The following is a 12,300-nucleotide window of genomic DNA, read 5'->3' on the forward strand; positions in this document are numbered from 1 at the left end:
AGTGAGTTCAGGCTGCAGAGCCCAATCAGGTGGGGGACATTGCAGGGTTTTCCCCAGGGGGTTGGCATGATTACTTCTGCCTTTTAGAAATCTCATCCAGGTAGAGATGTGGAGTGTCTAGGGATGGGGCAATAGGAGAATAGGAATAGGAAATATCCCTAAAGTAAAATGGGTAGGACTCAGTGCCTGACTGGGGTAGGGATGTGGAGAAGGAGGAGTCAAAGAGGAGAGTAAAGAGAACTGGAGACCCATCAGGACTCACCTTGGATGCCACTTCCCCCAGGAAGCCTTCTCTTAACCATCCCCACCTCTAGCTGGTGACAGGCCCCTGCTTGGAGCTCCCACTGCCCCAGTGGGCATACACTCTGGCCTCCTTCCCTAGACTCTGGGCTTCATAAGGCAGGGTCTCAGTCTGGCTGCTTAACAGCTGCCTTCCAGGTCCTGGCACAGGGGTCAGGTATGAATCAGGAGCTCAGTAAATATTAGCTGAGTGAATAGCTAAATGAATAGAAGACAGAGCACTGCAGGATCCCTCTCTCCACCTGTCCCTCCAAAGAGAATTGGCCCTTCCCTGCTCAGATCTCCCCTTGCCCCCACCCCAGCTTCCCTGAAGCCCAGCTCCTAGCAAACCCTGCAAGCTCCCTTCCACCTCACCATCCTGCCTGCCTGTTGCATGAATCTCTTCCTCCTGTCTTGGGGCAGGGACTAGGCCCTCTGTGCTCCCTGCTGGTTGTGGTCCCCCTGTCCCTCACCCTCCCCAGCACCAGGTGTATCAGATGGTTAACATCTCTGGCCAGGGGACAGTCACCACTGGGGTGGAAAGAATGAGATGGGGGTAGGGGACTCAGGTTGACCATGTCTCTCACCAACCAGCCCCTGGGCCTGATCATTTGCATCCGTTCCCTACTGACCCCATCTCTAAAATGGCATGGAAGGAGCCCAGCAGGGCCCCCATACCTCATTCCTTCCAGGTCTGGGGCCATCAGGCGAAGTCCTGCCCCAGGTGTCATGATCTGCAGGCGGACAATCTCCTCACCTCTTGTACTGTAGCCAAGGAAGAGAGCCAGGGAGTTGATGGTCAGAAAAACTTCCCCCTCTTCCCCATCTGTGCCAGGGGTCCAAGGGCATTCTCCCTCAGGAGCCTCCTGGCTAATGCAGTGGGACACCCAGACCCGTTGCCTTTTTTTCCCCTCTTGTCTCCTCTTTGGCCTTAGGCTTTCTTGGTGCTACAGCCACTGACCTCCAGGCGCCAGAGGAAGGAGAGTGAAACACCCCTTTACTGATCCCCCACCCATGAGCCCAGACCCCTTCAGGCACAGCAAGGGGCCTTCTGGGTGGAAACGGGACCGCCCAGCTCCACTGCCCTGTCTATAGCTGCTGCCATGAGGCTACTATCCACTTGCAGAGGTGAGCCCTGGCTGTGGTCCCTCTGGAATGTCCAAAGTGGCTATTTGTGAGGCCAGTGGGAATTCTGGGTATATGGACTGATGGGGACTGATGACAAACAAGATACTCTGGAAACCTACAGACCAAATTTGGAGTGAGGGCCAGTGGGTGTAGGATATCAGAGACTTGGGGCATGAAAGCAAGTGACCAGGTGCCTGTGAGCTGGAGCTCACAGAGGATCAGATATTCTCAGCACTCAGAGGGCCCCTTTGAGGATTCCTGTGCTCAGAACCTGGCCCACAAGTAACCACACACATCCCTCCAAGTCTGATGTACTTTTTGGTTCCACTGCAGGGTCTGATACCCAGTAGGCTTGGGCAATGGTGATGGGCAGAACCAGAAAGAATCTAGAGATCCCTGGCTTTGTGGGGGGGTCCTCTGCATCCCAAACTATACCTCCCCAGCTCCTTTAAGACCCACCCTTTAAGATCCATCCTTTAAGACCCAGCCCACTTATAGCAACTAATTCCTTTCTTCAGCTGCCTCTGGGTACTAGGACAGTAGAGACAAGGAGTCCAGATGGGGGTGGGGCCCAGGCCTGCCCTGGTGAAGCCCCCAGCCCAGTGGGGGGCAAAATGGGGGCACAGTGGCATGGGTCCTGACTCTACTAAAGTGTAAGACTGTGCACAAATCCAGGCGCAAGGACACCTGAGAAGCTTCACGGAGCTATAGCCCCACTGGAGACCAGCTGGCAGGAGACTTAAATGCTGAAATCAGATCCGGCCAAGGAATGCGCTTGACGTGGGGGGTGAAGGGCTTCACATGATCAGACTGGCACTTTAGAAAGGCCCCTCTGAGGTCCCAGGAAGAGGAAAGGAGGAGCCAGGGTGAAGGCCGGGAGGTAGGTGGTCTTCACTTTGGGTCAGCCATGGTGGTTTGGCTGCTCTCTTTGGAAAGTCACCTCAGAGTTGATTCTGACATCTGGCTCCAACGTAAACTAGGAGGCTTTAGAAGACCAGGTCAGTGGGCTGCTTGTCTATGTCCCTCCTCGGACTTGGCTGAGACCTAGCACATTGGAGATGACAAGAGGGAAATGGAAGGGCTTTCAGGGACAGGGTGCCTGGTGCACAAGGGGCAGCTCTGATCTCTGTGTCCTCCAATGATAGCAAAATGATGACAGCATAAAACACCTGGCTGGGACACACCCCACTTGAGAACATCACAGGCAAATAAAACATACTTCTTCACTGGTCTTTTTTGTTATGTCAGAGAGGAAATAGGAACAAAGTATCACCCAAGCCTGTCTAAGCTGGTGCCTCTCCTTCAATGCCTTCTTGAAGACCCAGCTCAAATGGCACCTTTTCCAGGGGGGCTGTTATGGGTTGCATTGTGTTCCCCTAAAAGATATGCTAAACTCCTAACCACCAATATCTGTGAATGTGCCCTTATTTTGAAATAGGGCCACTGCAGATGTAATTAACTTAAGGTCATACTGGAGAGGAGTGGGTCCTAATCCAATATGACTGGTGCCCTTATAAAAAGGGGACCTTTGTACTCAGACACATGGAAGGAATATAGCCATGTGAAAACAGGGGCAGAGACTGGAGTGATGCATCTAAAAGCTAAGAACCAACAAGGATTGCCAGCAATACCAGAGGCTAAGAGAAAGGCCTGGAACAGATTCTCCCCCAGAGCCTTTGGAGGAAACACACAGCCATACTGACACCTTGATTTAGGACTCCTGGCCTCCAGAACTGTGAGAGGATTAAGTTTCTGTTGTTTAATCCACCCAGTTTGTGATAACTTATTAAAGCAAATTCATACAGGAGCCTTCCAGCCTCTCTTCCCCTGCAGCAGCCCACCAGCCCCATCCCCTTACCAGACCTTCAGCCACAGACAGCTCTATAGTCCAATCTTCAGTTGCCAGCTAGCCTGAGAGCTGCTGGAAATCACGGGCACTCATCTAGTGTGGCCCCAGCTGCCTCTTTCTCTTGTACCCACAACCACATTTTCCTTTCAGAGGCCAGAAAGGTGGCAATACTGGTCTCTGCATTTGAAGAAGGCCCTGCAAATCAGCAAGCCTATACCTGGGAGCACCCAGGCACTGTGCCAAGGACTTTATATGCATTAGCCCGTTTAGAATCTGGGGCAGCCTCAGGAGGTAGGTATTACTACTCACTACTGTATATACGAGGAAACTGAGGCACAGGGGGTTAAAGTACAAGGCCTTGTGCCAGAAGCTGTGCTTTTACTGCTCTCTAGCTTACTCTGCCAGGCAGCATGCTGGGGCACAGCCTACAGGCCTTGCCATGATTGGCTGAGGCAGAAAGCCAAGGAAGCTTGACCAGTGCTGTAATGGGGACAGTAGCCAGTTTCACTGGAAAAGGGTATTTCAATAAGCTCAGTCCAGAAAGTGGGTAAGAGTTACCCATAATGACAAGGTTAAAGACAAGATGAACCCAAGAAAATCAAGCCCCAGGGTGCATGAGGGAAGGCCCCTTCCGCAGTTGTGCAGGGAGGTGGTGGGGGTGACAGTAGAGACAAGTAGTTCAGATGTGGATACGCGATGCTGAGAGGCCTTTGGGATGCTAGGCAGGTCTGGTATCTAATGGAAGGAAAGTGACAGCTGGACAGCCCCAAGGATATAGCCTGTGGGTGTCCTTGTGTGGCACTCTTTCTGTCCCAAACTTTCAGCCCTCCCTGAAGGCCCTAAAGGGTTTGGCACCTAAAACAAGGGCCTCCCTCCTGGTTGGCCCACTGTGTGAGATGGGGAACTTACCTCAGACTTGAGCCAAGGGGTGTGGGGCAACCTCAGCAGGGCCATAGCTGGGGACAAGGCTGTGATGTTCTCCTGCCCCACTCTGCCATAAACCAGCTTTTTCTGAAGTGCTACAGAACCCAGACTTTGGTTGAGTAAGTGCCCCACAGGGCTGGGCTCCTTCAAGGACACATCCAGGCCTGGAATTCTCAAATAACCAAGCAGAGCAAAGCTGGGTGTGGGGAACTGATGGTGGCTGCCTGACCTGACCAGTGGGGTCAGAAAGGAAGGCAACCCAGGACCAGCCAGCAGCTCACGTGGAAGCTGTCTGGGGGGTTGCAGATATTTTGTGACTGCAGAATCTGAGGGAAGAAATACTATGAGAAGCAGCACACTGAGCCTCCCTGACCAGCCCCTTTTGCACACTTCTGATGACAACTCCTTCCTTCCCGTTGGAGGCTGCCCCATTGTGAGACATCTTTGGTGCCTGGAACATTCCATAATCTGGTCCCAGTTTCCTGGGCATCACAGGCAAGTTTGATCTTGGACTTCTGGGCTCCAGAACTGTGAGACAATATATTTCTGTTGTTCGAGCCACCAGTTTGTGGGACTTTGTTACTGTTGCCCTAGCTATGACAGCCAGCTGATGGGTATTAAACATCCAAAGGAATTTTCTGGAATAAATGTTAAAATGCCTCTCAAATACATACTACAGCACAACCTAATTCTTCTATGTTCTCTTTTTTAAAAAACATCTGAAACCATTCATTGTTTTTTTTTTTTGTTTTTTTTTTAACACAAAACACAAATAAGGAAAAATCAGAGATCTGCACTGTTTGGGGCTGAATTATGTCCCCTCTAAAATTTATATGTTGAAGTTCTAACCCCCCAGTGCCTCAGATTGGGGCCTTATTTGGAAACAGGGTTATTGCAGATGGAATTAGTTAAGATGAGTTTATACCGGAGTAGGGTGGGCCCCTAATCTAAAATGACCGAAGTCCTTATAAGGAGAGGAGATCAGAACACAGACACACACACAGGGAAGAGCACGTGAAGAGCCACGGGGAGAGGCGGCTATCTACAAACCAAGGAGAGGCCTCCCTCCCAGCCCTCGGAAAGAACCAACCCTGCTTACTCCTTGATTTTGGACTTCTAGCCTCCAGAACTGGGAGACAATACATTTCTGTTCTTCAAGCCACCCAATTTGTGGTACTTTGTTCTGGCAACCCTAGCAAACTAAGACAGCCCCCGAGTCCCATCAATGCTGCCTTGTGAAGAGCTCTCAAATCTTCCACTTGTTTAAAAGTTCTTACGGACAAAAGTTTACACAAATAGGAGCGAGAGAGCGAGGGAGTGAAGAAGAGGGGGCAGTCCTGCTGCTGGGGCTATGACCTCAGGATGGCCTCACACTCCCAGCTCCTTCTGGGCAGAGAAGGTCTGCAGCCTTGCTCTCTTCACCAGTCTGTGCTATGGCAGGTGGCCCTACCTTCCTCCTGGCACAGAGGAGGTGGCCCCAAGGGACCATGGTCACATACAAATGGTTGTGGGACTTGAACTGGGGAGGGGAATAGGGGCTTGCACTGGCATTATGAGAGCTGGAACAGTCCATGGGGTCCCTGAAAGTGACCTGTAGGAACAGGTGCTCTGCCCCTCTAGCCACAGGATCTTCCAAGGGTGTCATGGAGACACACCACTTAGCAGACTTGGATTTGGACAAAGCCCCCAGTCTAGGCAGGAGCTTCAAACAGCAGCAACAATTGGGAAGTGCTGCTCTCAACAGGACTTAGCTCAATTCACTGCAAAGTACAAGGAGGTATTGATTGCTCTCTATTTGCAGACAAGTGAGCACCATAATTTGTTCAGATACTCAGGGCTCAGAAATCAGAGCAAATCAGGGCCCCGTATGTAGTGAGATCACCAGTGAGCGCCTGCCCTTGCCCTGTCACCCCAGTCCCAGACCATCCCATCTGAATGGCTCCCAGGCCAGAGCCACTCACAGCACCCACCTGGGCTCCCAGCTCCCTGCAGGGCTGGGCAGACTCGGCATGCACTCAATCCAAATCGCCCGAGACGCTTTGGCAAAGAAGGCAGCTGTGAGCAGGGCTGGGGACTGTGGAGCCTCCTCCTCCAGAGGAGGCAGAGGACACAGTTGGCGGGTTGAACTTGGACAACTTACAGCGCAGCTATAAACAGGCCCAAGAATGGCAGGGCTAGGACCCTGATGGTAGGCCCTCTCAAACCCTACGATTAGTACTGTTTCCTAAGATGTTGTGGCTGCCACTGGTTTAAGTTCACAGATAAGCATCAAGCAGACAAGAGTGACATACTCTCCCTGGACACCAGACTGTTTCGCTCCATTCAGCCCTAGGACATCCAGCTAGACAGGCTCTTACTGATTTCTGTGCCCCGTCTTGTCACTGGGCACATAGGGACAGTGACCCTGAGGCCCTGCAAGGCAGTAACCTGGCAGAAGCTCTACAGTGACAGTAGCAGGGCAAGCCTTGAAGCCCCCAGCACCAGGCAGAGATGACTGATTGTTTACCTGTTTGAGCCAGGAGGGGATCTTGCTAGAGTAGGTGGGTCTTGGCTCTTCTCAGAAGGCCTGTCCTCATCCACCACCTCAACCCTTGGGGCAAGAAGAAAAACAGATGCACTGCTTGTCCCCTGTGATGTGTTCAGCTGCCCTAGAACTTGCTGCTCCTGAAGGACATGCTTTCTTTCAGTGGTGTCTATGGCCAGGAGGTGGTTCAGCCTGGAGGCTTAGCAACTCCAGTTTGGCGTAAGGACAGCATATCAGGTTGAATAGTGTGGCTTTGAACCTGTGAATGTGACCTTATTTGGAAATAGGGTCTCTGAAGATGTAATCAAGTTAAGATCAGGTCACACTGGAGTAGGGTGAACCCTAAATCCAATGACCAGTGTCCTTATAAGAAGTAGGATATTGGACACAGACACACAGAGAAAAGGTTCATAAGATGATAGAGGCAGAGAATGGAATGATGTGTCTACAAGCCAAGGAATGCCAAGGGCTGCCTGTGGTCACCAGAAGCTGGGAGAGAAGCCTGTGACAGTTTCTCTCTCACAGCCTCCACAAGGAACCAACCCTGCTGACACCTTGATCTTGGACTTCTAGCCTCCAGAACTGGAAGACAATACATTTCTGGGGTCTATGCCACCCAGTTTGTGGTACTTTGTTGCAGCAGCCCCGGGAACCTAATACAGCCAGTAAGAGCACACCATTTATCTGTCACTGCCCTTTCCTGGTATATTCCGGTCTTCAGCTCGCTATGCCACCTCATCACAGATGCTTTCTTTGTTTACCTCAGGGAATACCCCTAAAATTCAACCTTCCAGAAGTTTCTTCCCTGTGCTCCCCAAATAGTCTCCTCTCCCAGAAGATGTTCTGTCTCAACTAATGGTGACACTCCTCCCTCATTCAGCTGGAGTGACGTAACATCCTGATCATTCCCTGTTGAACCCTGTTCACCCTTTAGGGCCCATCTCTAATGTTACTGTCACTTCCAAGGGCCTGGCCAGGCAGAGGCTCCCAGTGACAAACCTCTGGACCCCAGCCCAATAATCCCTCCTGCCAAGGCATTGTCCAGCCTGGTAGCTACATTTCCTTCGAAACCTCAGAGGCCCTTGGAAACACTATGACTCTACTGGGGGTCAGCAGCCTCGCCCTGTTAGCAAATGGAAGTGTCACCACAGCCACCCAGTTGCTCGCCTGGCCTCTAAACAGAAGCCACCAGCCCCTCAGAACTTCCCACTCTGCGCCTGCTTTCCATGGCGCCCATAATCCACCCCTGCCGGCAGGAGACCTTCTCTGTAGCCAGCAAGAGGCTTCCAAGGCTTCGCTTGCTGACATTTACCTCTTCGCCATGAATGGGGCCTGCATCTCCTGGGTAGGGCTGCTGAAAAGGAAGCAGAAAGGCAATGTGTTGGACAGAACCCGTGGACAGGTGATATCATGACCACTTTGCTTTACAGGGACCTGGCCTTCTCTCTCATTCCTAGTACCTCACTATTCCTGATGGCAGGAGCCAGACCTCTCAGTTTTCCAGAAAGTACATCTGAGGATCCCAGAATGTCCGGCTAGGAGGGTTCTCTCGATCAACCCCTGACTAGCCAAAGGAAACCTGGAGCCCTGACGGGAAGGGAGCCACTTGGTAGCTGAGCCGGCCCAGAAGCCAGGCCCTGCTGTGTCTCCTGCCGCGTAACTCACCTGGTGCTCTTCTTGGCTGCCGACAGAACGTAGGAGTGCTCCCGGGGAGCTGTCTTCCTCACCACACTGCTTGCAGCCTCTGACCTGGGGTGGCACAGGGAGGGGGCATCTAATGGCATAAGGCAGGACTCAGTCTGCTAGCATAGCCCAGAGAGGCAAGCACATGAAGCCAAATTAGCACCTGCTCCCAGAACTATTCAAAGGAAACAGAGAGACATATGAGGCCCGGCCCTGTGCTGGATGCTGCCCATCCATGGTGTCTCATTGAACGCTTACAACCCAGGAAGGTAGGTGCTAGTTTCACCCACAATTTACAGATGAGGAAACTGAGGCACAGGGAGCTTTAGTGACTTTAGAGACTACACTCCTAGCCGGTGGCACAGTGGACAGTCAATGCCCAGCAGCCTGGCTCCGGAGCTTCTGGCTATTCCCCTATACCTCCCAGGCCCGGGGACTTCTGCCCTTAGGATTGCCCATCTGCCAGACCCTCAGCACAGGAGCTTCACGAAGCCCAACAGACATTGGGGTCGGGGTCAGGCTGAGCCCACAGGGGTTTTATTTCCTCAGGGCCTAGCTGCTGCCAAAGCACCTGGGCCTCATGTGGGGGTGAGGGGCACCGGCACGTCTGGAGCTCTGCCCGGACTCCGTACGCACAACACACACCGACGGCCCCTCCCGGGGGCATGGACGGTTTTGATCCAATTTGCTCAGGACCCTTTTTAAACAAATTGATATAAAGTCTCAAAGCACCTCCCTCCCTCCAGTCTGTCCATCCACAGTTGAGGCTGTCCCCAGACCCTCGTTACCTAGGTTCTGCTCCCTAAAAGGTTCATAAGAGGGTCCTCTGAGCTGGCCCAGCACTGAGGAGGTGGTTCTGGGACTCAGTAAATGACACCTGCTGCTGGCCGCTGCTTCTCCAGGAAACAGGCCGGCACTGATATTATACATGCTGTGCATTTCGTCACCCCAGCTGGCACAATGCCCATGTCACTGGTCCACGCAAACTTGGGCCCCTGCCCTGCCCGTGGGACGGCCAGCAGGCACCGTTACCTCCGTTTCTGCTCGTCAGACGAGAAGGGCACCTCCTCCTCTTCAGCAGCCCCTGATGCTGAGCTCCGCCTGACATTGTAGGGTGCCCTGGGGGAGGCGGAGGGGTTGAGCACACTGTTGGTTGTGGCCCCTCCCCCCACCTCTGCCCCTGCTCCCTGTCACGGGCTGCCACCCCCAGTAAGGCTTCCTGACTTACAGCATTGTTGCCTCTGAGCCTTTGTTCACACCACTTCTTCCTCCTCAAGAGCCAGCCCTCTTTTCTCTCCTTATGCCAACCCTAACTGTCCCTCAAGACCCAGTTCAAGCCTCTCCCCTTCTCCAGAAAGATTTCCTAGCTGCTCCATGTCACTGGATGATTGTGACAAGGGATAGAAAGCAATATAAAAATGGGGGGCCCCTGGGAACTATAGGTACAACCCACACTTCTGTCCAGAATCCCCCCTCCCTGGGCACATAGTGGGGGGCTTCTTTGATAGGGGCCAGAAGGGGAGCCCCAAAGATTTATATCCAAGAAGCAGCTCAGATTTCAGCACAAAATGCCAATAATGGATAGGCTGCCAGGGCCATCAGCACGCTTGGGCTCATAAGGCCCCAGCCCAGCCTAGCTTGAACCCCAGAGGGGTGCAGAGGCATGTCCAGGAAACAGAGCCAACCAGCAGCGGCCCCAGAGCCATGATCCGTGACGCTTTCTCCAGACCCACTGGCCCCTTCAATAAGCTTCTTTCTGGGGTTTGTCACCTCCTTGGTAAGCTCCAGGTCACAGTGGCAACTGGCAGGAATGTCAGGCTGGCAGGACTGGCACTCCTGGGCCATGCTCAGAGGCAAGCAACCAGCTGCCCTCAGCCGGCCTGGTGTTTGGGCTGGTCCTTGGAGGAGGGAACTGAGCTGGGTCTGCAATTGCGTACTTACAGCTTCTTGTAATCCTCAGTGGTCATCTTATAGCCAGAGGAGGAGGGGCGGGGAGGCCCAGTAGGAGCTGCTCTCAGTAGACCGCTAGCACTGGAGAGGAAAGGAGTTCCCGTGTGCCCACTCCCAGGCCCCCTCTTGCTTCCAAATCTGCCCACATGGCCCAGGAGGCATGTGGCCGGTGGCCTTTCCTCTTTTCTCTCGGCCCTGCCAGACACCCAGGACATCTGCACCACCCTGAGCAGGGCAGCTCTCCTGCCATGGGTAGGCCCAGGTCCCTTGGCCCTGCCTCTCTGATGGAGCCCAGGTTCAACTTGACACCAGGGTGCTTTGATGATGATGTGTCACCTCAGTCTGCTGGGAAGAAGGTGGACTAAAGCACACAGCTCGGTGCGGTCAGTCAGCAGGTCAGCTGTGAAGCCTGCCCAGCCTCCTCCCTGTGTCTCTGCCCCAGTGACCAGGGCCAGTTGGGTGGTGGCCCAGGGTCTCCCAGAGACATGGCTGCTGGGAAACCCAAGTGTCCAAACCGGACCATACATCCACCTGGGGGCTTTCTGTCCCAGCACTGCTATCCAGGGCCCTGACCTACACAGGCAGAGAGCTCCCACCTACCACCCTTCCTGCCCGCTCCCCTTAGTGACAGGAAGAGTAATCTCTCTGCCACGAGCTTGGCATAGGCCCTCATACCTGCTGCTTGGCCTAGGCCCTCACCCCATGGACACACACCTTTTTGGAGCTCCGTTGGCCTTGGGGAAGTGTTGCTGGGGCTGACACGAGCTGTCTATGGGCTTGGTGAACACTCCCCTAAAAGAGAGCCCAGAAGTAGTCCAGTGAGCTCCCCTGTGAGAAGCCTGGGAACAGTGCGGGCAGACATAGGGAAGTGGGCAAGGTCCTGTGGTCACCTACCGGATGATATAGCCAGTGGGGGCCCTCGTGCTTGGAGGCCTGCCGAGGGAAAAGAAGGTATGAAGTGAAGCAAAGATGCCCTACTTTCTCCTGCACCCAATGACAGCAAAGTGGATTGGCTGGTGGGTGTCCAAGTGTGGTCAGAATGAGGGCAGCAAGAGGGGCAGCCACCCCTTCACCCCAAGCCAGGGTGCCTGTTCTGCTCTGCGCATCTCTCTCATGCTCCGCAGGAAAGGTACCTATGGCTGATTCTTCCAGGACTGGCCCAGTATGGTCCTGGCTCACACCAAGGGCCCAGGAAGCTGTACTCCATGGCTGAGCATTTGCTGAAGAGGGTTCTCCTCCAAACTCCAGCTTTTTCCTGGCCTGCCAGGGCCCAATACTTCCGTGAGAAAGAGGTCTTTTGGGATTGCTGACAGCCCTCTCACCCTCTACTCTCAGAACTGGAGGCTCCATGGTCAGAGGCCTATGGTGGGGAGAGTCCATGGTCTCTGACCTGATATCTCTGCACAGCCTCCTTTGGAGAGGCTCACGAGGGCCCAAGGGGTAGAACTAAAGCCAGATACCCCTTCCTTCCTGCTCCTTGGGGCTTCCCTCCTGCAGCTCCTAAGACGCCCACATCACTGTCTTGATGAAAGTTTGGGACTGGAGGGCATGGCTGGAAAACAGACTGCACATGCTGGGTACCTCCTCCTTGGTAGCAACTGGGGGGGCTCAGAGGACTGGTAGTGTCAGGCAGCCAAGAGCTGTGAGTTTGGGGTGCAGGGGCAGGAGACAAGGATTCGGCAGATGGCCCTTCTGTGTAGGAACAGAGTTTAGTGCTGGAGCAGGGGTGGGGGGAGTGGGTCTAAGGGAACCCCATGCAAGCAGGTGGGAAGGACAGCCCAGAGCCCCAGTGTTCTCCATCTTGACAGATCCTTGTCCTTAATAGGGACAGCCTCTCCTGGAAGTGACAAAGTTGCAAGAACACTTGGGGTGGGACCTGAGAAAGAAAGGTCACTTTCCCCCCATCTAGCCACACAACCATTTTTGGCTAAAATACCTGTGCCTAGGAGAGAATGAGAGCCAA

At 53.6% G+C, this 12,300-nt stretch overlaps 1 protein-coding gene across 1 annotated transcript in view; it reads right to left on the reverse strand.

Moving 5' to 3' along the window:
* The window catches only part of ZNF185 (zinc finger protein 185 with LIM domain), a 73,718-nt gene that overhangs the window by 33,798 nt on the left and 27,620 nt on the right, over window positions 1-12,300 (reverse strand). Inside the window, exons 5-11 of the mRNA XM_032397480.1 lie at window positions 11,232-11,270; window positions 11,052-11,129; window positions 10,329-10,418; window positions 9,420-9,506; window positions 8,370-8,453; window positions 8,017-8,058; window positions 6,687-6,770 (exon numbers count right to left, since the gene is read on the reverse strand). Of these exons, the coding sequence (XP_032253371.1) occupies window positions 6,687-6,770; window positions 8,017-8,058; window positions 8,370-8,453; window positions 9,420-9,506; window positions 10,329-10,418; window positions 11,052-11,129; window positions 11,232-11,270 (504 nt within the window). The remainder of the gene's footprint in view (window positions 1-6,686; window positions 6,771-8,016; window positions 8,059-8,369; window positions 8,454-9,419; window positions 9,507-10,328; window positions 10,419-11,051; window positions 11,130-11,231; window positions 11,271-12,300) is intronic.

Source organism: Phoca vitulina, unplaced genomic scaffold, assembly GCF_004348235.1.
Source record: "Phoca vitulina isolate PV1807 unplaced genomic scaffold, GSC_HSeal_1.0 scaffold99, whole genome shotgun sequence".
Taxonomy (NCBI): domain Eukaryota; kingdom Metazoa; phylum Chordata; class Mammalia; order Carnivora; family Phocidae; genus Phoca; species Phoca vitulina.